Source organism: Oryx dammah, unplaced genomic scaffold, assembly GCF_014754425.2.
Source record: "Oryx dammah isolate SB20612 unplaced genomic scaffold, SCBI_Odam_1.1 HiC_scaffold_2, whole genome shotgun sequence".
Classification (NCBI taxonomy): Eukaryota; Metazoa; Chordata; class Mammalia; order Artiodactyla; family Bovidae; genus Oryx; species Oryx dammah.
Window position 1 is genome coordinate 80,698,816 of NW_024070186.1, and position 27,958 is coordinate 80,726,773.

At 38.6% G+C, this 27,958-nt stretch overlaps 1 protein-coding gene across 2 annotated transcripts in view; it reads left to right on the plus strand.

The window, feature by feature from the left end:
• The window catches only part of CCDC50 (coiled-coil domain containing 50), an 83,761-nt gene extending 56,173 nt beyond the window's left edge, over nucleotides 1-27,588 (plus strand). For both annotated transcript variants that reach the window (XM_040253324.1, XM_040253333.1), the window contains 6 exons: nucleotides 6,276-6,403; nucleotides 12,025-12,069; nucleotides 12,155-12,259; nucleotides 14,584-14,663; nucleotides 18,608-18,714; nucleotides 21,220-27,588. In XM_040253324.1, coding sequence (XP_040109258.1) covers nucleotides 6,276-6,403; nucleotides 12,025-12,069; nucleotides 12,155-12,259; nucleotides 14,584-14,663; nucleotides 18,608-18,714; nucleotides 21,220-21,239 — 485 coding nt within the window. In that variant the 3' untranslated portion in view covers nucleotides 21,240-27,588. The remainder of the gene's footprint in view (nucleotides 1-6,275; nucleotides 6,404-12,024; nucleotides 12,070-12,154; nucleotides 12,260-14,583; nucleotides 14,664-18,607; nucleotides 18,715-21,219) is intronic.
• Nucleotides 27,589-27,958: the final 370 nt, after the last annotated feature.

The following is a 27,958-nucleotide window of genomic DNA, read 5'->3' on the forward strand; positions in this document are numbered from 1 at the left end:
TGGGCTGATCCGTTGAAAAAGGAACACAGAATAAAATTGCTAAATTAAATATATGATTGGCTAATTTTCTAAAGAGCAGTAAATCCATACTACCTTTGAGGGTAACATTGCTATTGGGCTGTTAGATTGAAACAGCTTATTAATTTTCTGCAGTTTAACTTCCAGCCTCTCAGAGCCATTAAACACCATTCTGTGATATTTCCCAAGACTGGCTTCTTACAAAATATGCGTGAATGGTATCAGGATCCATGTGTCATCATATTAGCTTATTCCATAGTTTGAGATAAGTTTATCTTGAATACCAGTACTATTAGCAGTTTTATTTTATCAAAATTTCTTTAAAGGTAAGCTTTGTTTGTTTATTGAGGGAGGTTCTTGTTTTCTCAAACTGGAGAATGATGAACAGAAAAAGATAAGCAAGAATTTGATTAAAAAGTCATTGTGGAACTGTTGAAAATATGGCTTACCTGGTTTTTTGAAAGCTGGTTTCCAGATTATGTTTAGGTTACCAAAATGAAGACCACCATTTTCTTAATTTCTTTGAATTAACTATATTTAATAACATTTAGAAGCATCTCTATTTTCTGTAATGACAGGCTTACAGTGTACTATCTGAAATTCCTTCTTAGGTACTTAGAAAAGCTCTTTTCACCTTTGGTATGAAATATGCTGCAGTTAGTCAGCAGTCTTGTCAGTCCAGAAATCTAGTATTCCAGGATGTAGAAATTTTCTGCTTAATGAGATCTACAAGTTCCTAACAAAGAGTTCAAATAAACTCTTCACTCTCCCTCTAAATATTTAACCTAGGGAGAAATTACCTTAAAATTTAACAATATTTATTTTTATTGGGGTATATTTGACATATAAGTTTCTAGTGTATATTTGTATATATTGCAAAATGATCACCAGAATAAGTCTAGTTAACATCATCACCATACTTAATTGCAACTTTTTTCTTGTGATAAGAACTTTTAAGATATATTCTCTTAGCAACCTTTAGATGGACAGTATAATACAGTCTGCATACTGTATATTATATCCCCATGACTTATTTATTTTATAACTGGAAGTTTGTATTTTATGACTTTCTGTACCCATTTTGTCTATCCTCCAATCCCTCCTCTGATAATCACAAATCTGTTCTCTGTCTCTTTGGGCTCAGGATTTTTTGTTTTGTTGTTTTGTTTTAGATTCCATGTATAAGTGAAATTATATGTTATTTACCTTTCTCTCTATAGTCCAACTCTCACATCCATACATGACTACTGGAAAAACCAAGGCTTTGACCACATGCACCTTTGTTGGCAAAGTGATGTCTCTGCTTTTTCATATGCTGTCTAAGTTGGTCATAGCTTTTCTTCCAAGGACCAAGTGTCTTCGTCTTTTAATTTCATGGCTGAAGTCACCAACTGCAGTGATTTTGGAGCCCTAAGAAAAGAAAGTCTGTCACTGTTCCCATTGTTTCCCCATCTATTTGCCATGAAGTGATGGGACCAGAGGCCATGATCTTAATTTGATCAGATGTTGAGTTTTAAGCCAACATTTTCACTCTCCTTTTTCACTTTAATTGAGAGACTCTTTATTTCTTCTTCGCTTTCTGCCATAAGGGTGGTGTCATCTGTATATTTGAGGTTATTGATATAAATCCTGGCAATCTTGATTCCAGCTTGTGCTTCATCCAGTCCAGCATTTCTCATGATGTATTCTGCATATAAGTTAAATAAGCAGGGTGACAATATACAGCCTTCATGTATTTGGAACCAGTCTGTTTTTCCATGAGAGTTGGACTGTAAAGAAACCTGAGGGCCAAAGAAGTCATGCTTTTGAACTGTGGTGTTGGAGAAGACTCTTGAGAGTCCCTTGGACTGCAAGGAGGTCCAACCAGTCCATCCTAAAGGAAATCAGCCCTGAATGTTGGAAGGATTGATGCTGAAGCTGAAACTCCAGTATTTGGTCACCTGATGCGAAGAGCTGACTCATTTGAAAAGACCCTGATGCTGGGAAATATTGAAGGTGGGAGAAGAAGGGGATGACAGAGGATGAGATGGTTGGATGGCATCATCGTCTCAATGGACATGAGTTTGAGTAAGCTCCAGGAGTTGGTGATAGACAGGGAAGCATAGTGAAGTCCATGGGGTTGCAAAGAGACACGACTGAGCGACTGAACTGAACTGAACCTTTCTCTTTCTTACTTTACCTACCAAGATGCCTTCAGGGTCCATTCCTGTTTTTGTAAATCAGTCAGTTCAGTTCAGTCGCTCAGTCGTGTCCGACTCTTTGCGACCCCATGAATCTCAGTACGCCAGGCCTCCCTGTCCATCACCAACTCCCAGAGTTCACTCAGACACACGTCTATCGGGTCAGCGATGCCATCCAGCCATCTCATCCTCTGTCATCCCTTCTCCTCCTGCCCTCAATCCCTCCCAGCATCAGAGTCTCTTCCATTGAGTCAACTCTTCGCATGAGGTGGCCAGAGTACTGAAGTCTGGAGTTTCAGCTTTATGGCAAGATTTAATTCTTTTTATGGCTGAATAATATTACTCTGTGTGTGTATGTGTGTGTGTAAATCTCACATTTTCTTTATCCATTTATCCATCAATGGGCACTTAGGTTGTTTCATGTCTTGGCTATTGTAAATAATAATACAGTGAATACAGGGTGTACATATCTTTGAGTTTGTATTTTCATTTCCTTCAGATAAATTCCAAAAGTAGAATTACTGGATTATGGTGGTTCTAATTTTTTTTTTTTTTTAATTTTTTGAGAGACTTTTATACTGTTTTTCATAGTGGCTACACCAATTTACATTCTCACCAACAGTACACAAAGGTTTTCTTTTCTTCACATCCTTGCCAGCACTTGTTGCTTCTTGTCTTTTTGATAATAGTTATTCTAAAGGTGTGCTATATTATACCTCATTGTGGTTTTGATCTGCATTTCCCTGATGATACAGTGATGTTCAGCACCTTTTTGTACCTGTTGGCCATCTGTATGTCTCCTTTGGAAAAATGTCTGTTCAGATCCTCTGCCTATTTTTTAATCAGATTGTGTTTTTGCTATTGAGTTGTATGAGTTACTTATATATTTTGGGTGTTAACCCCTTATCAAATATGTGATTAGTGAATGTTTTCTCGCATTCTATTTTTCTACCATGCCTTTTTGTTTTGTTGACAGTTTCCTTTGCTATGAAGAAGTTTTTTAGTTGGATGAAGTCCCACCTGCTCTTTTTACTTTTGTTGCATTTGATTTTCATGTTGAATCCAAAAAGTCATTTCTAAGACAAACGTCAAGAAGCTTACTGCCTCTGTTTTCATCTAGGAGTTTTATTGTTTTGGGTTTTATGTTCAAGTATTTAATCCATTTTGAGTTAATTTTTGTGTATGCTGTCGGTAGATGGTCAAGTTTCATTCTTTTGAATATAGCTGTCTAGGTTTCGTAGCGGTATTTACTGAAGAGACTGTCCTTTCTCCATTGTGTATTCTTCTTTGCCATAAATTAATTGACCATATATGCATCTGGGTTCTCTGTTTTTCTCCATTGATCTGTGAATCATTCTCTCTCTCTCTCTTTTGGCTGCACAACTTGCAGGGTCTTAGTTCCTCAAGCAGGGATTGAACCCACACTCTCAGCAGTGAAAGCTCAGTGTCCTAACCACTGGAACCCCACAGAATTCCCGTGTGTCATTCTTCTTTTAGCTGCCAAGAAGTCATAGACTTAACACCCTTTCAAATCAATTAAGACTCTTCATTTTACCATTGCATTTGAATGCGTTCCAGACATCCTTTACTGATATTAAAGCAAAATATTTTCTTAGTTAGTTTTATGATATAGAGTAGGAGGCACAGCCATAGAGAAAGTTTAGTTCTCAAAATGTGAGTGCATTTCCACTGTGTTTCTTTCACCAGATGGCTTACTTGAAGGAACAGGGTGTGATCTCCCCTGTTGTCCTCAACTAGGCTTTGGACTGCTCGTGGAAGTGTCATTTTCCTATAGATGGGCAGGAAGGGATATTGTTAGTCACTCAGTAGTATCCGACTCTTTGCGACCTCAGAGATTGTGGCCCACCAGCTTCCTCCGTCGGTGGAATTCCCCAGGCAAGAATACTGGAGTGGATTGCCATGGGCTTCTCCAGGGGATCTTCCCTACCCAGAGATCGAACCCAAGTCTCCTGAGTTGCAGGCAGATTCTTTACCACCTGAGACACCAGGAGGCTCTGTAGATGGGCATATGGTACAGAAATCCATTTTGTCCATTGACTTTTCCCACTGCTTATCTAATTCTATTATTTTTCCCTAAAATCTTCCGTTCTAGTTACGACCAAACTAATCGTAATTCAAGGAGTTTTATCTACTCTTGGGAGTGAGTATGCCACTGTTTCCTGATTGAAACCCAGGAAGAAAGCCAGGTTCACTAGTCTTCACTTGTGGTAAGGCACATGAGCTTGTGGCTTTTGGTTTTACCACAGTGCTGGATTTAAAGTTCTATAAGACGCTGCACCAGATAAGTAAACTCTTCATGTGCCCAGAATTTAGCTGTATTTTTTTCCTTTACTTTTTCCTCTTTTATTTAAAGCAAGTGAATCATGAAGTAAGGCATTTTGATAAAAATTATGTTCATGTACAGTTAATTTGATGGACATAATATACTAGTAGTTCCAGAAGTGATACACCCAGTCCATCCTAAAGGAGACCAGTCTGGGTGTTCATTGGAAGGACTGATGCTGAGGCTGAAACTCCAGTACTTTGGCCACCTCATGCGAAGAGTTGACTCATTGGAAAAGACCCTGATGCTGGGAGGGATTGGGGGCAGGAGGAGAAAGGGATGACAGAGGATGAGATGGCTGGATAGCATCACCGACTCAATGCACACGAATTTGGGTGAACTCTGAGAGTTGGTGATGGACAGGGAGGCCTGCCGTGCTGCGATTCATGGGATTGCAAAGAGTCGGACACGACTGAGCGACTGAACTGAACTGAACTGAACAAAGGCCAGCTCTCACCCATGCTACATGTATTAGAATCTCAGGGGTTTGGTTTAAAAAAGTTCATGTGTATTTAAAGTATCCCAATTGATTCTGATGTATAGACATGATTGAGAACCACTAATACAAAGAAATAGGCAACTAGGAGTAAATTACTTTTCCTCCCTTCAGTGACACAGTTACTGAAAGGCACTGTTCTAGATGGTTAATCTTGTTCACTGCATAAAACATTTTTATTATTTTTGAATATAATACATTGTTGAAAAATTGTAATTTATAAAGGATATTAAGAGGGCAGTACACACAGTTTTGGAATAACCATTAGCATTCACCACTTAAGAGTTATAAAAGGGATATATGCTGCCCTAGTGGCTCAGATGGTAAAGAATCTGCCGGCAGTGATTCTTTATGATTGTTTAATGTGGGAGACTCGGATTTGATCCCTGGGTCAGGGAAGACCCCCTGGAGAAGGGAATGGCAACCAACTACCAGTATTCTTGACTGGAGAATCTCCTGGACAGAGGAGCCTGTTGGGCTACAGTCCATGGGGTCACAAAGAGCTGGACAGAACTGAGTAACTAACACACATAACATTTCAAAGTAAAAAGTCAAAGTTCCCTACTAGTCTCCCTGTTCCTTTCTCCTGAAAGCAAATAAAACTCTTAAGGTCATTGTGCTCTCTGACATTTCACTTATGTTATATCCTCATTAAAATTTAACAACATTAAACTGGTCAAAGCACTGAGAGAGATCTAAAGCAAGTGAATTTGGAGGCTATCAGAGCAAAACCCAGGGCGCGGCCACTGGTCGGTTAGTAGGCACAGAACTCCCAGGCGATGTTGTTGGTGTCCCCTCTGAAGTGAGGTCTGCAAGGCTGAGGCAGAAAAGTGCAAAGCCTCTCAGCTCCTGCAGCCTCGACAACTTGGTCTCTTCAGAATTGCAACTAACTTTCTTTTCTCTAAATTCTTTTTATTTCAGGGACTTAATCTTTTTTCACTTCCTGTTTTACAAAACCTTCACTTAGGAGTTCTTTGTGTGGTTTACTTCTGTTGGAGAAACTGAGAGGCATTTTTTACCAGGCAGGTTTGGGTGGGTAACTGTTTAAATGTGTGGATTACCTGTATCTCCTCTCTCATGCCTAGGGGAAACAGTTATTTCCATCACACCCTACACTGAATTTTAGAGTCGACACAGTATTGTCACAGTTAGATACTGAAGACAAACTTCTTTTTCTTACATGTTGCAACTTCTCATGAAATTACTCAATAGCCTTATTGCACTGACTTTTTTCTAGGAATGAAGCCCAGAGTGATGAAAGAAGCAGTTTCTACTCCAGTTTCTACTCCGTCACGAGTGACCCACAGAGATCAGGAATGGTATGATGCTGAAATTGCCAGAAAACTTCAAGAAGAAGAAATTTTGGTGAGCAGAATTTAACACAAGATTTTAGGTTAATCAGGTTTCTCTGTGAATTAAATCAACCTTGGCATTTATATAATAGGTATTTTAGTTCTTTCTGTTGAGAAACTGATACCTTTTTTATGGGTGTAAAAAGCAAAACAACAGGAATGAAGTGTCCAGTTTTATTCACTAAGTAAGCATTCAGTTCATTTCAGTCCAGTCGCTCAGTCGTGTCCAACTCTTTGTGACCCTGTAGACTGCAGCACGCCAGGCCTCCCTGTCTATCACCAATTCCCAGAACTTACTCAAACTCATGTCAATTGAATTGGTGATGCCATCCAACAATCTCATCCTCTGTCATCTCCTTCTCCTCCCACCTTCAATCTTTCCCAGCATCAGGGTCTTTTCAAATGAGTCAGTTCTTCACATCAGGTGGCTAAAGTATTGGAGTTTCAGCTTCAACATCAGTCCTTCCAATGAATATTCAGGACTGATTTCCTTTAGGATGCACTGGTTGGATCTCCTTGAAGTCCAAGGGACTCTCAAGAGTCTTCTCCAACACTACAGTTCAAAAGCATCAGTTCTTTGGTGCTCAGCGTTCTTTATAATCCAAATTTCACATCCATACATGACTACTGGAAAGACGATAGCTTTGACTAGACGGACCTTTGCTGGCAAAGGGATGTCTCTGCTTTTTAATATGCTGTCTAGGTTGGTCATAATGTTCCTTCCAACGAGTAAGCATCTTTTAATTTCATGGCTGCAGTCACCATCTGCAGTGATTTTAGAGCCCCCCCAAAAAAAAGTCAGCCACAGTTTCCACTGCTTCCCCATCTATTTGCCATGAAATGATGGGACCAGATGCCATGATCTTCGTTTTCTGATTGTTGAGCTTTAAGCCAACTTTTTTTTTTTTTGAAGTCGCTCAGTTGTGTCTGACTCTTTGTGACCCTATGGACTATATAGCCCACCAGGCTCCTCCGTCCATGGGATTCTCCAGGCACGAATACTGGAGTGGGTTGCCATTTCCTTCTCCATTAAGCCAACTTTTTCACTCTCCTCTTTCACTTTGATCAAGAGGCTTTTTAGTTCCTCTTCACTTTCTGCCATAAGGGTGGTGTCATCTGCATATCTGAAGTTATTGCTATTTCTCCCAGCAATCTTGATTGCAGCTTGTGCTTCCTCCAGCCCACCATTTCTCATGATGTACTCTGCATATAAGTTAAATAAGCAGGGTGACAATATACAGCCTTGACGTACTCCTTTTCCTATTTGGAACCAGTCTATTGTTCCATGTCCAGTTCTAACTGTTGCTGCCTGACCTGTATATAGGTTTTTCAAGAGGCAGGTAAGGTGGTCTAGTATTCCCATCTCCTGAAGAATTTTCCACAGTTTATTGTGATCACACAATCAAAGGCTTTGACATAGTCAATAAAGCAGAAATAGATGTTTTTCTGAAACTCTGTTGCTTTTTTGATGATCCAGCGGATGTTGGCAATTTAATCTCTGGTTCCTCTGCCTTTTCTAAAATGAGCTTGAACATCTGGATGTTCATGGTTCACGTACTGCTGAAGCCTGGCTTGGAAAATTTTGAGCATTAATTTGCTAGCATGTGAGATGAGTGCAATTGTGCGGTAGTTTGAGCATTCTTTGGCATTGCCTTTCTTTGGGATTGGAATGAAAACTGACCTTTTCCAGTACTGTGGCCACTGCTGAGTTTTCAAATTTGCTGACATATTGAGTGTAGCACTTTCACAGCATCATCTTTTAGGATTTGAAACAGCTTACCTGGAATTCCATTACCTCCAGTAGGTTTGTTTGTAGTGATGCTTCCTAAGGCTCACTTGACTTCACAGTCCAGGATGTCTGGCTCTAGGTGAGTAATCACCCCATCGTGATTATCTGGGTCATGAAGATCTTTTTTGTACAGTTCTTCTGTGTATTCTTGCCACCTCTTCTTAATATCTTGTGCTTGTGTTAGGTCCATACCATTTCTGTCCTTTATCGAGCCCATCTTTGCATGAAGTGTTCCCTTGGTATCTCTGATTTTCTTGAAGAGATCTCTAGTCTTTCCCATTCTGTTGTTTTCCTCTATAACTTTACACTGATCACTGAGGAGGGCTTTCTTATCTCTCCTTGCTATTCTTTGGAACTCCGCATTCAAATGAGTATATCTTTCCTTTTCTCCTTTGCTTTTCACTTCCTTTCTTTTCATAGCTATTTGTAAGGCCTCCTTAGACAGCCATTTTGCCTTTTTGCATTTCTTTTTCTTGGGGATGGTCTTGATCCCTGTCTCCTTTACAGTGTCACTCACTTCCGTCCGTAGTTTATCAGGAACTCTGTCTATCAAATCTTTCAGAGATGGCAATGGCAACCCACTCCAGTATTCTTTCCTGGAAAATCCCATGGACAGATGAACCTGGTAGGCTCATGGGGTTACTAAGAGTCGGACACAACTGAGTGACTTCACTTTCACTTTTCACATTCGTGCATTGGAAAAGGAAATGGCAGCCCACGCTAGTGTTCTTGCCTGGAGAATTCCAGGGACGGCGGAGCCTGGTGGGCTGCCCTCTACGGGGTCACACAGAGTCGGACACGACTGAAGCGACTTAGCCGCAGCATCTATCAGATCTAGTCCCTTAAATCTATTTCTCACTTCCACTGTATAATCATAAGGGATTTGATTTAGGTCATAGCTGAATGGCCTAGTGTTTTTCCGCACTTTCTTCAATTTAAGTCAGAATTTGGCAATAAGGAGTTCATGATCTGAGCCACATTCAGCTCCTGGTCTTGTTTTGGCTGAATGTATAGAGCTTCTCCATCTTTGGCTGCAAAGAATATAATCAATCATCAGGGTCTTTTCAAATGAGTCAGCTCTTCGCATCAGGTGGCCAAAGTATTGGAGTTTCAGCTTCAACATCAGTCCTTCCAATGAATATTCAGGACTGATTTCCTTTAGAGTGGACTGGTTGGATCTCCTTGGAGTCCAAGGGACTCTCATGAGTCTTCTCCAACACCACAGTTCAAAAACATCAATTGTTCGGCGCTCAGCTTTCTTTATAGACCAACTCTTACATCCATACATGACTGCTGGAAAAACCATAGCCTTGACTAGACGGACCTTTGTTGGCAAAGTAATGTCTCTGTTTTTTAATATGCTGTCTAAGTTGGTCACGTTGTCTAGACTAGAGATCTCTTCAAGAAAATTAGAGATACCAAGGGAACATTTCATGCAAAGATGGGCTTGATAAAGGACAGAAATGGTATAGACCTAACAGAAGCAGAAGATATTAAGAAGAGGTGGCAAGAATACACAGAAGAACTGTACAAAAAAGATCTTCACAACCAAGATAATCATGATGGTGTGATCACTCACCTACAGCCAGACATCCTGGAATGTGAAGTCAAGTGAGCCACAGAAAGCATCACTATGAACAAAGCTAGTGGATGTGATGGAATTCCAGTTGAGCTATTTCAAATCCTGAAAGATGATGCTGTGAAAGTGCTGTACTCAATATGCCAGCAAATTTGGAAAACTCAGCAGTGGCCACAGGACTGGAAAAGGTCAGTTTTCATTCCAATCCCTAAGAAAGGCAATGCCAAAGAATGCTCAAACTACTGCACAATGGCACTCATCTCACACGCTCAAAATTTTCCAAGCCAGGCTTCAGCAGTACGTGAACCGTGAACTTCCAGATGTTCAAGCTGGATTTAGAAAAGGTAGAGGAGCCAGAGATTAAATTGCCAACATCCGCTGGATCATCAAAAAAGCAACAGAGTTTCAGAAAAACATCTATTTCTGCTTTATTGACTATGCCAAAGCCTTTGATTGTGTGATCACAATAAACTGTGGAAAATTCTTCAAGAGATGGGAATACCAGACCACTTACCTGCCTCTTGAGAAATCTGTATGCAGGTCAGGCAGCAACAGTTAGAACTGGCCATGAACAATAGACTGGTTCCAAATAGGAAAAGGAGTACGTCAAGGCTGTATATTGTCACCCTGCTTATTTAACTTATATGCAGAGCACATCATGAGAAATGGTGGGCTGGAGGAAGCACAAGCTGCAATCAAGATTGCTGGGAGAAATATCAATAACTTCAGATATGCAGATGACACCACCCTTATGGCAGAAAGTGAAGAGGAACTAAAAAGCCTCTTGATCAAAGTGAAAGAGGAGAGTGCAAAAGTTAGCTTAAAGCTCAATATTCAGAAAACGAAGATCATGGCATCCGGTCCCATCACTTCATGGGAAATAGATGGGGAAACAGTGGAAACAGTGTCAGACTATCTTTTTGGGCTCCAAAATCACTGCAGATGGTGATTACAGCCATGAAATTAAAAGACGCTTACTCCTTGGAAAGAAAGTTATGACCAATTTAGATAGCATATTTAAAAGCAGAGACATTACTTTGCCAACAAAGGTCCATCTAGTCAAGGCTATGGTTTTTCCACTGGTCATGTATGGATGCAAGAGTTGGACTGTGAAGAAAGCTGGGCGCTGAAGAATTGATGCATTTGAACTGTGGTGTTGGAGAAGACTCTTGAGATTCCCTTGGACTGCAAGGAGATCCTACCAGTCTATTCTAAAGGAGATCAGCCCTGGGTGTTCTTTGGAAGGAATGATGCTAAGGCTGAAACTCCAGTACTTTGGCCACCTCATGCAAAGAGTTGACTCATTGTAATGGACTCTGATGCTGGGAGGAATTGGGGGCAGGAGGAAAAGGGCACAACAGAGGATGAGATGGCTGGATGGCATTACCGACTTGATGGACATGAGTTTGAGTGAACTCCGGGTGTTGCTGATGGACAGGGAGGCCTAGCGTGCTGTGATTCATGGGGTTGAAAAGAGTCAGACACGATTGAGTGACTGAACTGAACGCACTGAGGTTGGTCATAACTTTTCTTCCAACTAGTAAGCGTCTTTTAGTTTCATGGCTGCAGTTACCATCTGTAGTGATTTTGGAGCCCCCCAAAATAAAGTCTGCCACTGCTTCCACTGTTTCTCCATCTATTTGCCATGAAGTGATGGGACCGGATGCCATGGTCCCTGATTTCTGAATGTTGAGCTTTAAGCCAACTTTTTCACTCTCCTCTTTATTATGCACTGTATAATTTGGTAAAAGTAGATGCTTTTCTGTCTAATGATTGCTGGGAGCAATATCAGTATCCTCAGATATGCAGATGAACTGAACTGAAAGACCTGTCCCACCAGATTGTCTGGAGCACAGAGTGCCTTACTCTAACCTGAACTCCCTCAGGTTATGTTGAAGGTCAACAGCTGCCACAACAGAGGGTTTAGTCTTTATAGAGGCAGATGGCGCATGCCCTATTTGTTCAGTTGTTGGCAACGGTTTTGGAATATTCCAGCTTATATTTGAGAATATATATATATGTATAATGGAATACTATTAAGCTATGAAAATGAGGAAATCCTTCTGTGCAACAGACTCTGTGACTGAACTGAACTGGCTAATCAAAGTATACAGACTGATTGTCATCTTCAGGGAAGTTGATCACAATTGGTTTCAAATACAGTGGGTTGTTTGGTTTTTTTTTAATGTAAGCTTTTTTTTTTTTTTCCCAATGGTCAACTTAGATTCCACTTAAATTATACTTTTTTGTATTTTCTGTACCCTAGGCTACCCAAGTGGACATGAGAGCAGCTCAAGTTGCTCAGGATGAGGTGCGTTCATGTTAATTTGTTTAGCCACTATTCTTTGGAAATACTTCAGTAATTTTCTACTTACAGCTTTGCAATATTTGTTTAGGAAATTGCTAGACTTCTAATGGCTGAAGAAAAGAAAGCTTACAAGAAAGCCAGGGAGCGGGAGAAATCATCCTTGGACAAAAGAAAGCATGACCCTGAGTGGAAGGTAGAGTCTGTTTGTCTTTAAAAAGAAATACAGGTAAAACTATAATGGGGAGTCCTTTTTAGGGTAAGCTTTCCCTGGTGGCTCAGATGGTAAAGCATCTGCCCACAATACGGGAGACCCGGGTTTGATCCCTGGGTTGGGAAGATCTCCTGGAGAAGGAAATGGCAACCCACTCCAAGTACTCTTGCCTGGAGAATCCCACGGACGGAAGAGCCTGGTAGGCTACCGTCCATGGGGTCGCAAAGAGTCTAACACGACTGAGCAACTTCACTTCCACTTCCACAGATATATTTAGGGCATATAAATTATCTGTTTCTCGTATGTGAATCTGACTTATAAGAGTTATTTCACCATGAAAAATCATATTGAATTCTTGAAAGTAACTATGTAAAGAAGTTACTTATGAGGTTGAAAAACTCATTTCCTTCATTTTAAGAGCTACTGAGAGGTAGATGCCTGTGGCCACAAGCAGACATGGTTTTTTACTCTGCTTGCCTTCCAGGAAAATGCAGTTTCCCACATGCTCTTAGATTTCCACAGGGGCTTTTCCCTCTTTGGGCTTTTCTGTTCGCTTATACTGTCCTTCCTTCTTGGTCCTATGCCAGCTGTCTCTCTTGCCTCTGGCATCACTTGATCCATGGCAGATGGACAGCCGTTCTTATCACCAGCCATCATTGCTTATGAAACTATCTAGCATGAGCTTCAATTGTTACCTTCTTCTCGTTAATCAGAAATAGTAGAGACAAAATAGACAGCGACTGCTGTTCATTCTGACATAGTCTAATTATTGTATGTGGTGACTGCAAGTTTAATTGAACAGATCTTACTCATTAGTTTCTGTGTGCAAAGCACGACTCTGGACATACAGGGAGAGACAAAGATAGATTTTCCTCAGAATAAAGTATAATGTTGGGAAGAAGACAGACTATAGACAGCTAACAAATGTGAGGTCAAGCTGGCTGAAAAATGCATAATGGAAAAACAAAAGGAGCTGGAGTGATGATTTATACTGTAAAGGCTTTTAGGGAGGCAGTCTATACTGGGCTTGAAGGAGGCAACCAGGTGTATATCCATGATATGGTTGAGGTTGCGCTCGGTTCTTCTCCCCGCTTCCCTCCCTCTCTCAAACAAAGTCCTCCCTTGGGCTGCTGGTCCTGTCACAGCCTCAGCATATGTTTTGAGAAAAACAAAGAGAAAGTATTTCTCTACTGTTGCCTGTGGCTCAGTTGTGAATGTAAAAGCAAATGAAAATATTATTTCCCTGTTATCTATTTACCCTGTTCGTAAGTCAGGATTTCTCCAGACATATATCATTTTCGTAGAAGGCTTCCCAAACGCTCTTGTTACGTAAATTAAGCTGCAAGTAATTGCCCAAGAGTTCCTCAAGTTCTTTGTTAACTCAGCTATACTAGAAGTAGGTGTTTTTAAAGATTACACATCAGGAAGGGAAGAGGAAGAAGGTCACATTTCTAGCAAGCATCAGGACTTCTGATATTTTTAGATTCTGTCAGTGGGGCTGGAGTTGTTTCTCTCCCGAAAAGTTGGCATGAATATGCCTTATTTCTGGGCTTGAAAGTTATCATCCCTAAGTCAGATGTTAAGAAACAAGTTTAATAGCATGAAACTGGATTCCATAGACTCTGGGAGTCCTCCAGTTCTGTTACTGAGCCAAACTTGGATCTGCTTGCTCTTGCACAGTAAAGCAAATCTACTGATATACCGGGTCGTGGTGAAGGAAGGTGTCGCGTTTATTGTAAGGCTCCATCCGTGCAGTCAGGGACAGCTAGGACTCAGAAGGCCCGAACTCCCTGGTGGGTTTCAGGAAAGCATTTTTAGAAGATCTGGAGACTGTGTGCTTGTGGTCATCAGGTAGTTCACGTCTTCCATCTGGTGGGGGTTTTCACGTCTGTAAAACCACTCAGGAAGGGAGCACCATATTCTTTTATCGAAGTATTTCATAAGAGAGCTGAAGCAGAGGATATGGGGGAGGGGGACACTTGAGAGATTTGTGCTCAGTTACGGTCTGACAGCTGCATGTGGCTGCCTTGTTACTAATGGGTGACCAAGCGCACCTCTGTGGTAGAGCCTGTTTGTGAGGGTTTAGTCTTCTTATCTGGTTGTACTGACCTGCAACACTCGTTCATAACTATAATTTTTGGTCTCTAAGTGACTGTTTAAAAATATTTTATGTTGCTAAGCTAGGTGTAAGTAACCTAAAATTACGAAAGGAGAGTTTGACATTATTTAGATAATCTATAAATCTAATCTTTCTCTGTTTGCTGTTTTCTGGGTGTGTGTGTGTGTCTTTTTTCTTTCCCCCTTAGCCCAAAACAGCTAAATCAGCACACTCAAAGTCAAAAGAGAGTGATGAACCTCACCGTTCTAAGAATGACAGACCAGCACGGTAAGATGACACCTAAAAAGGGGAGTGAGGATCTTGACCTTGGGGTGAGCAAGAGATATTGGCTGCCTGGAAAGAGTGTTCATTCCTTGGAGAGGAGATCCAGAAATCTGCAGTTGTGAGGTGGTATCAGGTCTTGCAGGGTTATTTCAAGCTTTGTTTTCTGTTTTAAATTGTGTTGAACAAGTCAACTCAGGAAGATGGGGAATTTTACAGAAGCTGAGGTAAGGAGAGATGCACTTTTTTGTTAGGACCAGTTATTTCTGGAGTCACTGAATTGACTGCCTTCAACTAAGAAGGAATGAGATTAACCATTTTCCTAAGTAAAATCTCAGGTTTTAAATGTTTACTGAGTTCCATGATCACATGGTTGTGTGCATGGTATTTACACATGTCTAAATTCATTTCCGTGTGAGTCTCAGTGTCCTAGGCAAATATCCATTTCAGTCGTTGCAGACTGTCCTTCATCCCACTACAACAAGTAGCCGTGGCTCCAGCATATGTATCCTTTCTAACTTCTCGCAGGCAGTCTGGGCTCATGGTTATGGAGCAACTGCTACTTTTCCACTGCAGATTGTCAACATTCAAGTCTTTGGGAAGCAACCTTTATTTTTTCTTTATTGCTTTCTGTTGCTTTTGAAGGAAAAACTGATGGGAAGAGGAAGAGAGAAAGTTAAAAAGAAAAAGACAAAAGTAACACTAAATCTAACATTTGAAAACTCTAAATTATTGAAACTTTGTACAGTATTTTGGTCCTGATTATTAATGATACATTTACTAATTATTAAAGCATAAGTTTTATGACATTGAAAAATATACACTCTTATTGTCACTCATTGCTCACGCTTAAACTACTAGACTTATTTCCTTAAATAGAATGTATTTCGTGTTCTTGAAAAGCCATACTCTATCTTTAAACTCATGGGCTTTCAGAAGATAAATTCCTTTCAGAAAATTATATCAGATTGTAAAACTTTTAGGGCACAGTAGTGTATTTTGTCTAATTGTGTATAATTGGTTTTTATAGCTTTTAGTTACACATGTGCCAAATGTCTTTTAAAGCAAATTTTAGATTTAGTTCAGCTTTATTTATATCCCTGCACAACATCCAAGTAAAGTAAGAAGAACTAATCTGTTCTCAGTAGGTAAATAGGTAGGAGTTGCTTATTATGCCTTTTTTTTTTTAAATAAAAGGAATTAAAATCATCTTTAGAGTTATTTTGCAGCCTGTGAAGTCCTTGGACTTTTTAGAACACCAGTATTTTTGACAGCATATGATAGAACAGTCTGAAACGTCTATTTAAAGGATTTATTATAGTTGAAAACAACTTTCTGAAATGTAATGGGTTCTCTTAAAAATATTTGATATATTGAAAGAATGAATAATCAAATGATCCTGTGTTAAAACTGGCCATTGTAAATGAATGAAAAGTGGCCTATGACTAGTAAAACTGAAGTCATTTTTTGACTTAAGAGGAATATTTGTCTTTAACTATTAAAATAAAAAAATTATTTTTTAATCAAAAAAGAAAGTACTAAAAGAAAAAAAATCTTTTTTTGCAGAAAGACTCTATGTATGGCAAAACAAAATGAATAAGACTTTTATGAAACCCTGTATTTTCATAGTTAAAACTTATAGCTTATGATCTTATTATAGATAACTTGTACAATTAATGTTAGAAGGTATGCTTTGTTAAGGTTAGATTCTGTGGTTTCCTCTCTCGGATTTAATCATGGTGGAAGATGAGTTAACCATTTGTACAGAAAGAGATGGTTTCAAGGATTGAGAAACTTGGAGCTTGCTAGTTCAAGATGTTTACTTCAGTTTAACAGGGGAAACAGATTCTCATGGAGAGCTTATAACAGTCATGGTTAAAAGTCGTTTTCATTGTCCATTAAAGATTTCTACTCTAAAAAACAGAAAACTAGTTGGCAATCTGAATTAATTTCAATTCTTTGTAACTGGAAAAAGTTTTAACCTAAGTTCTAAACTGTTTTAACTATAGGATTTTATATTAATAATGCTACTTGGTATTTTGTTTTTGTATTTTCTCTTAGAAAAACTTAAGGATTTTATAAATATCATTTGGTTCCTACAGTGTTCTTATGAATATGAAATATATTTTTCTCCACTTATTCATTTATCCAGTATTTATTGAGCTCCATAATAATTGCTCAGATCCAGAGTAAGTGGCAGTCAACAAAAATTTTCTTGCTCTTATGAAATTTATAATCTAAACAGACAATTATGCAACTAACTACTATGATTGTGTTAAATGCTAAGGATGAAAAATGCAGGTTGTTAGAAGAGCATAAGGAGACATTTAACCTAGTCTGGGTGTCTGGGAAGGCTTCTTGAAGAAATGAATTTTGAGTGAATTCTGAAGTATATTTGGTTTTATCACTAGCTTAAAGATATAAATCAATTCATAAGAACAGTTGGAAACAGGTAATCCTAATACATCAGAAACTATAAAACAAACTATTAGTTAGCAAGGTTTTTCCAACTTTGGATTTAAATACCCCGAACTGAAATAACTGTCTCCAGTGCAACAAATAATTTGGTAGAACCCCTGGAAGCATTAATCCAAGATTTGTTTTCCACATGAGCAAAAAATTAATAAAACAGCATGCCAGATAACTGAGGGCATCCTAGGCTGATCTGTTTATCCTCATGGGGGCTATCCTAGAGGATTTATTGACATCCTAAACTTTGTTCAACACTTTAGCATCCCTTTCCTTGGTGATGAGTTTTTCTGACAGTACCAGTTGGCTTGTGTTTCTCCAGTATTTGGTCATCTAATGAGAATAATAAAAAGAGTAAAATAGAGACCCTGCCACCCTGATTACAAATCCTGTTTTCTTGAGTGTAAGTTACTTCTTTAGTTAACATTCTTAATTCTGGAGTCAGATTGCTTTGTCTCAACTTTACTTGCCAAGACTTATGTTACTTTTTAAAGGTGAATGTTCTAAATGTCTGTGAATAATGAAAGAAAAACACTTATTTAATTTCTAATATTTATAAACATGATTCCATGCTCTTAACACACAATTTGAGCACACCTTTAGGAAACACCAAAAAAATGAGAGATTTTGTTTTACAGCTTTTTCAATGCCAAGTGTCTGCAAAAATCTGTTATATAATTAAAATAATAAAAGTTTGGAGTGTTAAAAATTTCCCATATGTTTTTTTATAGTTGTCTTGTTTTAACATGAAGTTGCACGTGTTAAAACTGTCCTTTCCTTCTCTAAGCTCTATTCTGCCACCTAGTGGTTTAACGAACTTTGCTCTAAATTTCCTGTATTGACCAATGTCCCATCTCCCTCCCCTCTTAGCTGTTGCCTTCTCTCCCTTAATTATTTCTCCCCCCATCTGTCTTTTCCTTTCTTTCTCTTTTTCTTGGTGAAACCTGCGAAAACAAAATATATTTCTCATTAATGGCAGTGATCATATCTATTAATCTTTGTTTATCTATCCCTTAGCACAGTGAATGAATGTGAATGTATGAGTCGCTCAGTCGTGTCTGACTCTGCGATCTCATGGACTGTAGCCCGCTAGGCTCCTCTGACCATGAGATTGTCCAGGCAAGAATACTGGAGTGTGTTTCCATTTCCTTCTCCAGGGCATCTTCCTGACCCAGGGATTGAACCCAGGTCTACCGCATTGCAGGCAGATACGTTACTGTCTGAGCCACCTGGGAAGCCCATGAGTGCCTTGCACTTGTTAGATGCTCAGAAGATACTTGTTTTTATTAAATTATGTGCATCAAAACAAACAAGTTAAATAATTTATCCAAGGTTATACAACTGGCTAGGAACTACCATGAGGATTCTGAAATATTCCAGCTTTGCATCTCTACTGAAACTGTTTTCTAAGAGATCCAGTGAGGGGTGGAATTGTAGTCATCACTATGTAGAGTGTCTGTTTAAATCTTGACTTTTCTTAGGCCACCACCACCTGCCATGACAGAAGCTGAGGGTTTGGATTACACTCCTTCTGGAAACCAGCATAATTCCACACGTCACTATTCAAAGTCAGAGTCTTCTCATAAAGGTAAGACAAATGTATATGGTCAGCTGTAAGATCGTTTTTAATAATCGCCATAGTGGATTATAGTGGAAAAGCCAGGTGCTATATTATAGATCACTAGAGTGGAAAAATAAGTTAGTCTTCTTCTGAGCAGATCATTATATTATTATTCATTTATTAGAGGGCTTCTCTGATAGTTCAGTTGGTGAAGAATCTGCTGTAATATGGGAGACCACGGTTCGATTCCTGGGTTGGGAAGATCCACTGGAGAAGATCATTATTTTCAGTTCAGTTCAGTTCAGTCGCTCAGTCGTGTCCGACTCTTTGCGACCCCATGAACCGCAGCTTGCCAGGCCTCCCTGTCCATCACCAACTCCCGGAGTCCACCCAAACCCATGTCCATTGTGTTGGTGATGCCATCCAGCCATCTCATCCTCTGTCGTCCCCTTCTCTTCCTGCCTTCAATCTTTCCCAGCATCGGGGTCTTTTCAAATGAGTCAGCTCTTCGCATCAGGTGGCCAAAGTATTGGAGTTTCAGCTTCAACATCAGTCCTTCCAGTGAACACCTAGGACTGATCTCCTTGCAGTCCAAGGGACTCTCAAGAGTCTTCTCCAACATCCCAGTTCAAAAGCATCAATTCTTTGGTGCTCAGCTTTCTTTATAGTCCAACTCTCACATCCATACATGATTACTGGATAAACAGTAGCCTTGACTAGATGGACCTTTGTTGGCAAAGTAATGTTTCTGCTTTTTAATGTGCTGTCTAGGTTGGTCATAACTTTTATTCTTCATTTATTTAAAAAAAATGATTTAAAAACAAAGCAGACACCTTAAATTGAATGGAAGATTTTCTGTGTGCACTTAGTTGAGCTTTGAACAACACAGTTTTGAACTACTCGTGTATCCATTTATACATGGATTTCTTTTTTTTTCTTCCTGTAGTGAATACTGTAGTACTACACCATCCATGTTGGTTGAGCCAGCAAACAAATATATAGAGGGCCTCTGTAAATTGTACATGGATTTTCACCTATGCAAAGGGTCAGTGCCTCTAACTCCCCCTGCATTGTTCAGGGGTCAACAGTATTTATTTGCATTTTCTCCAGGGGGAGTTCATAGCTTTTATCAGATTCTTAATGGATGGCTGTGTCCCCCATTTAGATCTGTTGGACTTTTACTGTCCTGGCTATTGTTTCCCATCTGCCCATGACTCTTTCTTAATTAGATTAAAGTACACAGATACACATACACATCCCAGAAGCACATCACACAGAAGAAAAATGGGGCAAAGAAAATGAGGAAAGAACATGAGATCTAAGTTGGACCAGATCTTTAAAATGAAAGGAATAATCAGGTCTGTCTCCTTTACCACCGATAGGCATTGACTTAATGTATAATTTTATGATAGTCATAAAATGAGATAATGAAAATGGAGTTTCTCATATTAATTTGCTCATCTAAAAGTATAGATGAGTTTAATGATGTCAGCATTGTCGGAATTATATAAGTAAAATGCATGAAAGCAGATTGCAATAGACTTCACAAATATTAGGTCTTATTAGTTGATGTTTTTTATTTTTTATGTTTTTTGAAGATTTCTTAGGTGATGTTTTCATTATCTTTTCCCAAATCTAATGATTACCTTTCCAAGCTTTCTTAAATTTTCTTTTCTGCTGTGACATACAAGATACCAATGCACAGATGCCACTCCAGACCCATTAAATTAGGATTTTTGAGGACATGTTTTGCCAGGCATTGTATTTTTTTTTTAATCTCTCCTTGTTATCCTCCAATTAAAAATAAAGATAATAAAAAGCTCTCCTTCTCCTGCTCCCCTATCATTCTGCCATTTATCCAATGTTGAGAATAAGACAAAAAGATGAGGTTAGTTGAACATTATCAAAACAACCCATATACTATGATTTTCATCAGTTGGTGACCTTTTCAGCATCCCTTGTTTATTTCTTTCTCAAATTATATACACGCATTACTTTTAGGAGGTGCATTCCTGTCCTTGCCATACATTTTATACATAATACTAAACCAACACATTGATTCTGAATATAAGTACAGTTTCCCTAGGTACCTTGGTTCCAGATTGGTTCCAGAATTCCCAAGGATTTCAAAATCCCTGGATTCTTAAGCCCCTTATATAAAATGTCATAGTATTTGCATATGACCTACGTACACCCTCCCCTAAACTTTAAGTCATCTCTAGATTACTTATATTAATAATGTATAATACAGTGTAAATGCTCTGTAAATACTTCAAATGTATGTCAAATTCAAAACTTGAACTTTCTGGGATTTTTTTTTTTTTTCTGAATATTTTCAATCCATGCTGGATGGAGAACCCACAGATATGGAGAGCCAATTTGTATGCTTACAACCAAGAACAAACAAAACACATGAACCATTTAAAATGCATAGAAATATAGATAACATTGTTTTATTTGAACAGGGAGAAAAACAGCGTCTCAGAAATTTTTTCCTTAATCATGTTTCTTCCTTTTTCCTTCTCTCCTCAGGTTTCCATTATAAACCGTAAAAACCTAGGAATCTGCCTTGAAAACGGACTCACTGTAGCAAAATTACTGGATTATACAGAACATATTCCACGCTTATTTTTTTCTTCCTCTATTTTGTATTCCTAAGATTTATCCTTAAGTGTTTTTTGGACCATGAATATTTTTCATTCATTTAAAATATTTTGGTTATTCCTGATCACTTGGGCAGTACAAGAAAATCTAGCTTCTGAATATTGGCCATCTCTATGGAGCATATACTTCCTGGGGTATAGTATCTAAGAGCTCTATAAAATGCCATTTTCATTAGGTATGGAGTATTGATATTTAACGAATAGGCTTTACTTAGCAGTTAGGATTTTGTGGAGGTAATGATTGAAGTAAAACATAATGTTTGGATGCAATGCAGAATAAAAGAATATAAGAAATAGCTTTTTTGGTGCATTAGTGTATGATATATTAAAAGATAAGAGACTTTTGCTTTTTTTTTTTTTTTTTTGCTATTCAGGGAAAGAAAAAAAATCACAACCATAAAGTATTTAAAAAGAAAAATAAAAAGGAACAGTTGAAATATGTAACTGACTATAAAGACTGTAGAGGTTATATGTATCCTTACACACCCTTCTGGGAAAATTTGGCCTAGATGTCATTCACTAACACTGTCTCTGCCATTGCCTCCACAATAGCAAGAATGCTAAAGCCTCTGGGCATTGAACCATTTTTTAGTACTTTGGCAAAAATTTAATTCTAAGAAGTTTTAACTCAAGTCTGCAAGATCAATTAAAGATGAAAAATTTTGTATCCTTTCTCTTATTTTACATTTATGTATAAAGCCAAGGGAATTAGAATTGAAAAGATGTTTATGTAAGTAATGATGCTGTCATTTTCTCTGGCTGTAAGAGTGAATTTTTCCTCTTGCATATAAAACAGCAGCATTGGTTGGCAACCTCTCAAAAAAATCTTGTATATCTGTCAATAAGCAGATTAATTGGACTCAAAGTTGATAAAGAAGTTCTTCATCCAATCATTTTGGTTAGTGACACATGGGCGTTGGATTCCTTTGTGCCAGACCTGAAACCTCTCTTCAGGAAATATGGAATTTTTGTTAATCTTCTAGCCTCATGTAAATGCTTCTTTTTCCATACCACTTAGTTAACATAAATATCAGTCATGTTGCATATTCAGCATATTTATACTTGAGAAAAAAGTTGTTAATCCATTCCTTTCTGGCTGGGAACTGCCTTCTGTTTGCCTTATCTTTTGAAATAGTCTTTCTAGTTGGACAATATTCATGAAGTTTTTTAGACTAGCTTCTCAGAGGATTTGGGTTTTTCCTTTTGAGGAATAGCTTTAGTTTCATAGTTTTTGGATTGTATGAACTTAAGCAAAGGATACTGAAGAGTTAAGTTTTGAGAAAATAATAATCTAGAAATAAAATCCTTAAGGTTGTAGTCATTTTGGAGAAATAGGGAAAGGGAAAAGAACAGAACTTTGCATGTCCAGGATGAAATGACTGAGGACGAAAAATCTTCAGTTAAATAGGCAAGAGGAGACCAAATGGAGTTGCTAGCCTTAAATCTAATTCCAGAAGATGTTTTCAATATCAAAGGTTAGGCCTTTTGATTCATAGTAATGCTATATTTTTCTTTGTCTGCCCTGTGATTTGCTTCATGTTTTTAAAAGTTTTTTATAGTAGCTTTAAAGAAAAGAAAAACAATGTATTTTTATTTGAAAATCAGGCAAATGGGCAACATCATTTGCCATATTTTTATTTTATAAATGTTTATTTTTCTATCTCATACAATGATCAGTTCTTCTTTTCAAATTCTCCATTTATCCTCTCCTGTACTACTTCATGCAATCATATTTATTACTGTAAAATGCTAACTGGGTGTATTTTACTCAAAAAATGTCAGGTCACTTTACACATAACCAGGATATTAGTGTTTCAGCTATGTTAGTAAGTGACCAAAGGTAGTATTTCCCTCATTACACACAATTCAACTTCTGTATTGAAAATTCATTATTTTTTTTAATGTTTTTAAAAGATCAGAGTTTTTAAATATTTTAATTTAATTAAATTTTTTTTTTGTAAAGCAGACATTTTTTAAGGAGTATCAGAGTAATTCTTTTCCTGTGAATAAGAAGACACATAAAACAACCAGTTGAATTCCTCTTATTCTCATTCAAATAGTGTAATTGTTAATTATTGTTAATTTTGAGACTGTAGAAGCAACTCTGTGTGTCCATGGAATTTTCCAGGCAAGAATACTGAAGTGGGTTGCCATTTCTTACTCCAGGGGATCTTTCCAACCCAGGGATCAAACCTGGGTCTCCTGCACTGCAGGTGGATTCTTTACCACTGCACCACCGGAGAAGCCCCATTTAGAGGCAACTAGCACTTTATTTTAAGAAACTGCCAAACATCTTCACTGTGTTCTCTGCTTTCCACTTGTCCTTTTTATATAAATATGGAAGCATTTATTTTATTTCTTTTCCTACTGCTGGAACACATACAGTTTAATTTTTAGATCCATAGTGTATTATGCTTTAATGTGGTGATGTAAAGTAATCATCTTGGCCTTGGAAAATCTTCCTGTTTCTATACCTCTGTTCTCCCAGGGGCCAGACCCCATTAACATCAGTGTTACTGAATGAGCACAGTGTGGAGCCTTGTCATGAGGCTGCTGGACATGGACACCGCATCGCCCCAACCTAACTTTTTGTAAGTCATCACCTGGAAGCAAGGTTAGAAAAGGGTCAGTTTAAATGATCTGAGTTGAAAAAAAAATGTGACTATTGTCAAACTGTTGTTAGACATAATTTCATTGGGCGACGGGACAGTTGCTTCACATGCTTTAAAATGACATTAAGATTTTTAGAAGGTGACTTTGCACACAGTGACTTAATATTTATTAAGTGAATTTACAATAACCAGCAGCAGACGAACTGCAGAAAAGACTTCATGGGTTTTGATCATAGGGAAACATCTGAAGTAGAAAAGATACGGATAGATGCTCCCAAGAGGAAAACCTTTCTAGAATAGCAGTGGCCACTTGGATCTAGATCAACATATTCCAAAAAGCATGACCTTGGGCCTTGTGCTCCACTGAACTCGCTTGAGAAAATTAGGAACCAAACTTGTTTTCCCCTTTTTTTTGCGTGGCCTGCAGCAGAACTGGATGATGAATAAATCCATTGCTGACTTTGTCCATACCCTTCGCACAATGTCGGGACTTTTCAGTATAAAAGTTAACGTTTAACTGATAATTATTTTTCTTTAATGCTGTCTGATATTCTCCGAATTTTGTCTTGTGCCAAATTGCTCTTTAGAAACCCCTGGTATAATATGGTGCATTTGGTTTACCACATGAGTGGTTAACATTTTCGGGCCTTGATTTTTAATGAGTGTTGCCTTTATATAAAAATCACGTTGGGGGAGATTATTCATTTATTCAGTGTTGATTTTCTTGAAAGGTAACTGTGGTGATTGTAATGTCCTCAGCCTGTTAAAGGCACGAGACTGCCATGTAAGCAGCTTTCTGAAGAACTGAGAACAAAACAGAACTTGCTCTCAAAGGCTTGTTTCCCTTTGGTTTGTGTTGGGGACTTCAGTGCAGAAAGGAAACCCTTCAGGTAGATTTCACTGTTACCTAGTGTGTCATATTCTGATAACATCAGTTTTTTAGAACCAAACATACAAAAATCAAAACCTGCTGTTTGAGCAAAAAGAAAAAAAAAACGTTTTTAATAATACTTTGTCTACTGCTTACAGCTCAGAGTCAGAGGAGTGATTAGATAAAGTGTTTTTCCTTCTATCTGGTGGTGCCTGTGTCTTAAAGCCATAACTGCTGGTCTTACTGGTGATAGGATCTTTTTTCTCCCTCGTCTGTCATAGGTCAGCGGGGCAGGGAGAAGCACACCAGAGCCTGTCCTGATAGTGCTGTGTGGTTTGCAGTGTCACCTGGGGTTCTCCAGGAAAAGTCTCTGTCATCCCTGGTGGTACATAAGATTATCAAAGGGAACAGCTGGGGCTGCTGTTGCCCCTGATGTTTAACTCTCTTTAGAAGTGGTAGATTTATTTCTAGAGAAGTCAAGAATGGAAGGGTAAAGAAGGAAACCCTCACTTGTACAGAGTCACTTCTCTTATGAGACTTACACTTATGTCAGCAATGTCTGTGAGGAGCAGTATTGCCTTAAATTACTTTGATTCTGACCAAGGTCAGTGTACTGTATTTCCTATAGATGAGTGACTATCAACTCTCCATTGAGGTATCAGATTCACAGGTGAGCCCCAAACCTCCTTGTCATCAGACGTTTTGGACTTCCTCCCACCGAGCTATGGGTGACATACACACTGCTAAGTGTGTCATTTCATTTCAAATTGCCTCTCAGTCTGTGAATGAGCAGTGGCATGATCAGGAATGCTGGTGGTTGGAGAGTGAGAATTTCTTGAGCATATTCTTCAGGTGATCACTTCCTGAATAGTTGAGAGTTGACTGTCTTCATTTCCTATGGTGTTTGTGTAGAAGATGTTTCCAAAGGTTCTGTTATGCAGTGAAGTCAGTTATTCTGTAAAAATTTTGCTAACACTCTTATGTATTGAAATGCATACATACGTTAACAAAAAAGGAAAACAAACAAACAAAACAGAGACATTTACTCAAATGGGAGATTTGTTGATGTGAAAAGTGTTTCTATTTTATTACTTTCAAGAGAAAATCAGAAAAACTTTTGCTAGGGTAGGGAAGATACCAGAGTGGTTTTTTAGGCTTGCATTTGATGCCACAGAGTAATACAATGTCATCTAAGTAATCATGTTGATTCGTGGAAATGTCTGGTCCTAAAGATCACTCTTTCTGCCCTTAAATATTTGTGAACACTGCCTAGAAATATGTTCCTAATAGACTTAAATGTTTTTGTGTATTCTCAGCAAACTAGAAAATGTTTCTCTCACTTTTGAGTAAATGTGTATAGCCTAAGGAGCTGGCACTGTGCTGATTTCAGCATTTCAGATAAGGACAGAGTTAATTGTATAACTTAGTGCCCCGTGACTCATTGCTGAGGTTCATATAGAAAGAATGGAAGAATTGAAAGACAGGGTCTGAGTGACATTTCCTTCACAGAAGAGCAAGGATTAAGGACAGCAAAGAGAAAGGTGAGAGGATATACTGTTACACCTCATATGCTTGGGAGAAGCTTTTGTTGCCCTGAGTTTTGGACCATAACTGCTAAAATAGTTTCTAGCTGTTAAATATAATGGGAAGGTTTTTGATGTTAGAATTTTTAAAATTTCTCATTGAATTAGCTGCTGGAATCCTTGTAGGCTATAACTTCAGGTTTGCCATCAACTGAAAGCCAAATGTCATTTCCCAGCTATAGCTGTATTTTCTACCTGCCTCTTAAAAGCAAGGTAGTATTTGTTCATGAAATATTACGAGATGATAGGGTATAGAAATGATATTCCAAAGTGAGAATTCTCTGTAAATGCGGTAGTCCTTAAGAAGAATCCATCCCAACACACTGTTGTATCCTGAGAGGTGCTGAATTATAAAGTACAGGAGTTTTTCATATGAATCAAGTTGCTCAGGAAATTTTAGGTGCGCTGTCATTTGTCTCAAAATTTGGAAAAGTACGCTCTTGAGAGAGAGAGATTAATAACAGCACAGTGCCCAAAAGGTGTTGGATGCTTTGGTGAAAAAGCCCTTTGACATTTAGAATGTGGATGTTTAAACAAGTGAGATGTTATCCCAAGCACTTACCAGTTTGTAGCCAAGCCCTAGGAGAAAGGCAGCTTTGACATAGTTATTTCACAGAATTGAACAGAACCTTAATGGAATAGAGTTACTGGCCTCAGTTCAGAAAAAGAGGAGGCCACCTCAAATCACTTGCCTGTCTAGAGATTAATGAAACTAAGAGACACTGGATGCCTTAAAGGTGACTGATACTGGGTTTTGGCGGGTATATGTGCATCCTTCTGGACGAGGCTTATGGAAACAGACTGTTTCAATTCACCTTCATACAGCACACATTCCTGCTCACGCCCTCTTTGGAGAAAGTGAGAAAGCGTGGTGCTGGAGACGTTCTTGTGTCCTGGGCGGCTGGGGTGGTGATGTCTCTCCAGTACTCAGGCCTCCGTTCAGTGCCACTTACACATCTCCATCTGTTCATCTATGCAAACTTGTGTGTCAGTGCTTCATTTTTTACACCTTGCATCCCATTTGATTTCCTTTAACGTCAGGTTTAACATTGATATTATGAATAATTTTTAAACCAAAGTATTGTATAAGTCTGTGTGCTGGTTTTCCTGAATGGTTGGAGGCAAACACCAACCTTGTCATTTTCTCTTAATAAAGTCATTCATTTGTTGCATCAGTGGTCCCTGTCTCATGTTTTCTTTACTGCATTCAAGGACTTGGGGAGTTCTGGGAACATTCATTTGTTTTTTCTTTATAAAGTTAACCCTAAAATGTCATTTAATAACAGTAGCTTTTTCTTTTACACTGGTTACTGTAACCACATATAACATTATACTGATGCCTATGTGCTGTGCTTAGTCACTCAGTTGTGTCCGACTCTGTGTGACCCCATGGATCGTCTGTCCATGGGGATTCTGCAGGCAAGTATACTGGATACTAGAATGGGTTGCCAATGTCCTCCAGGGGATCTTTCCAACCCTGGGATCAAACCCAGGTCTCCCACATTGCAGGCAGATTCTTTACCATCTGTGCCAGGGAAGCCC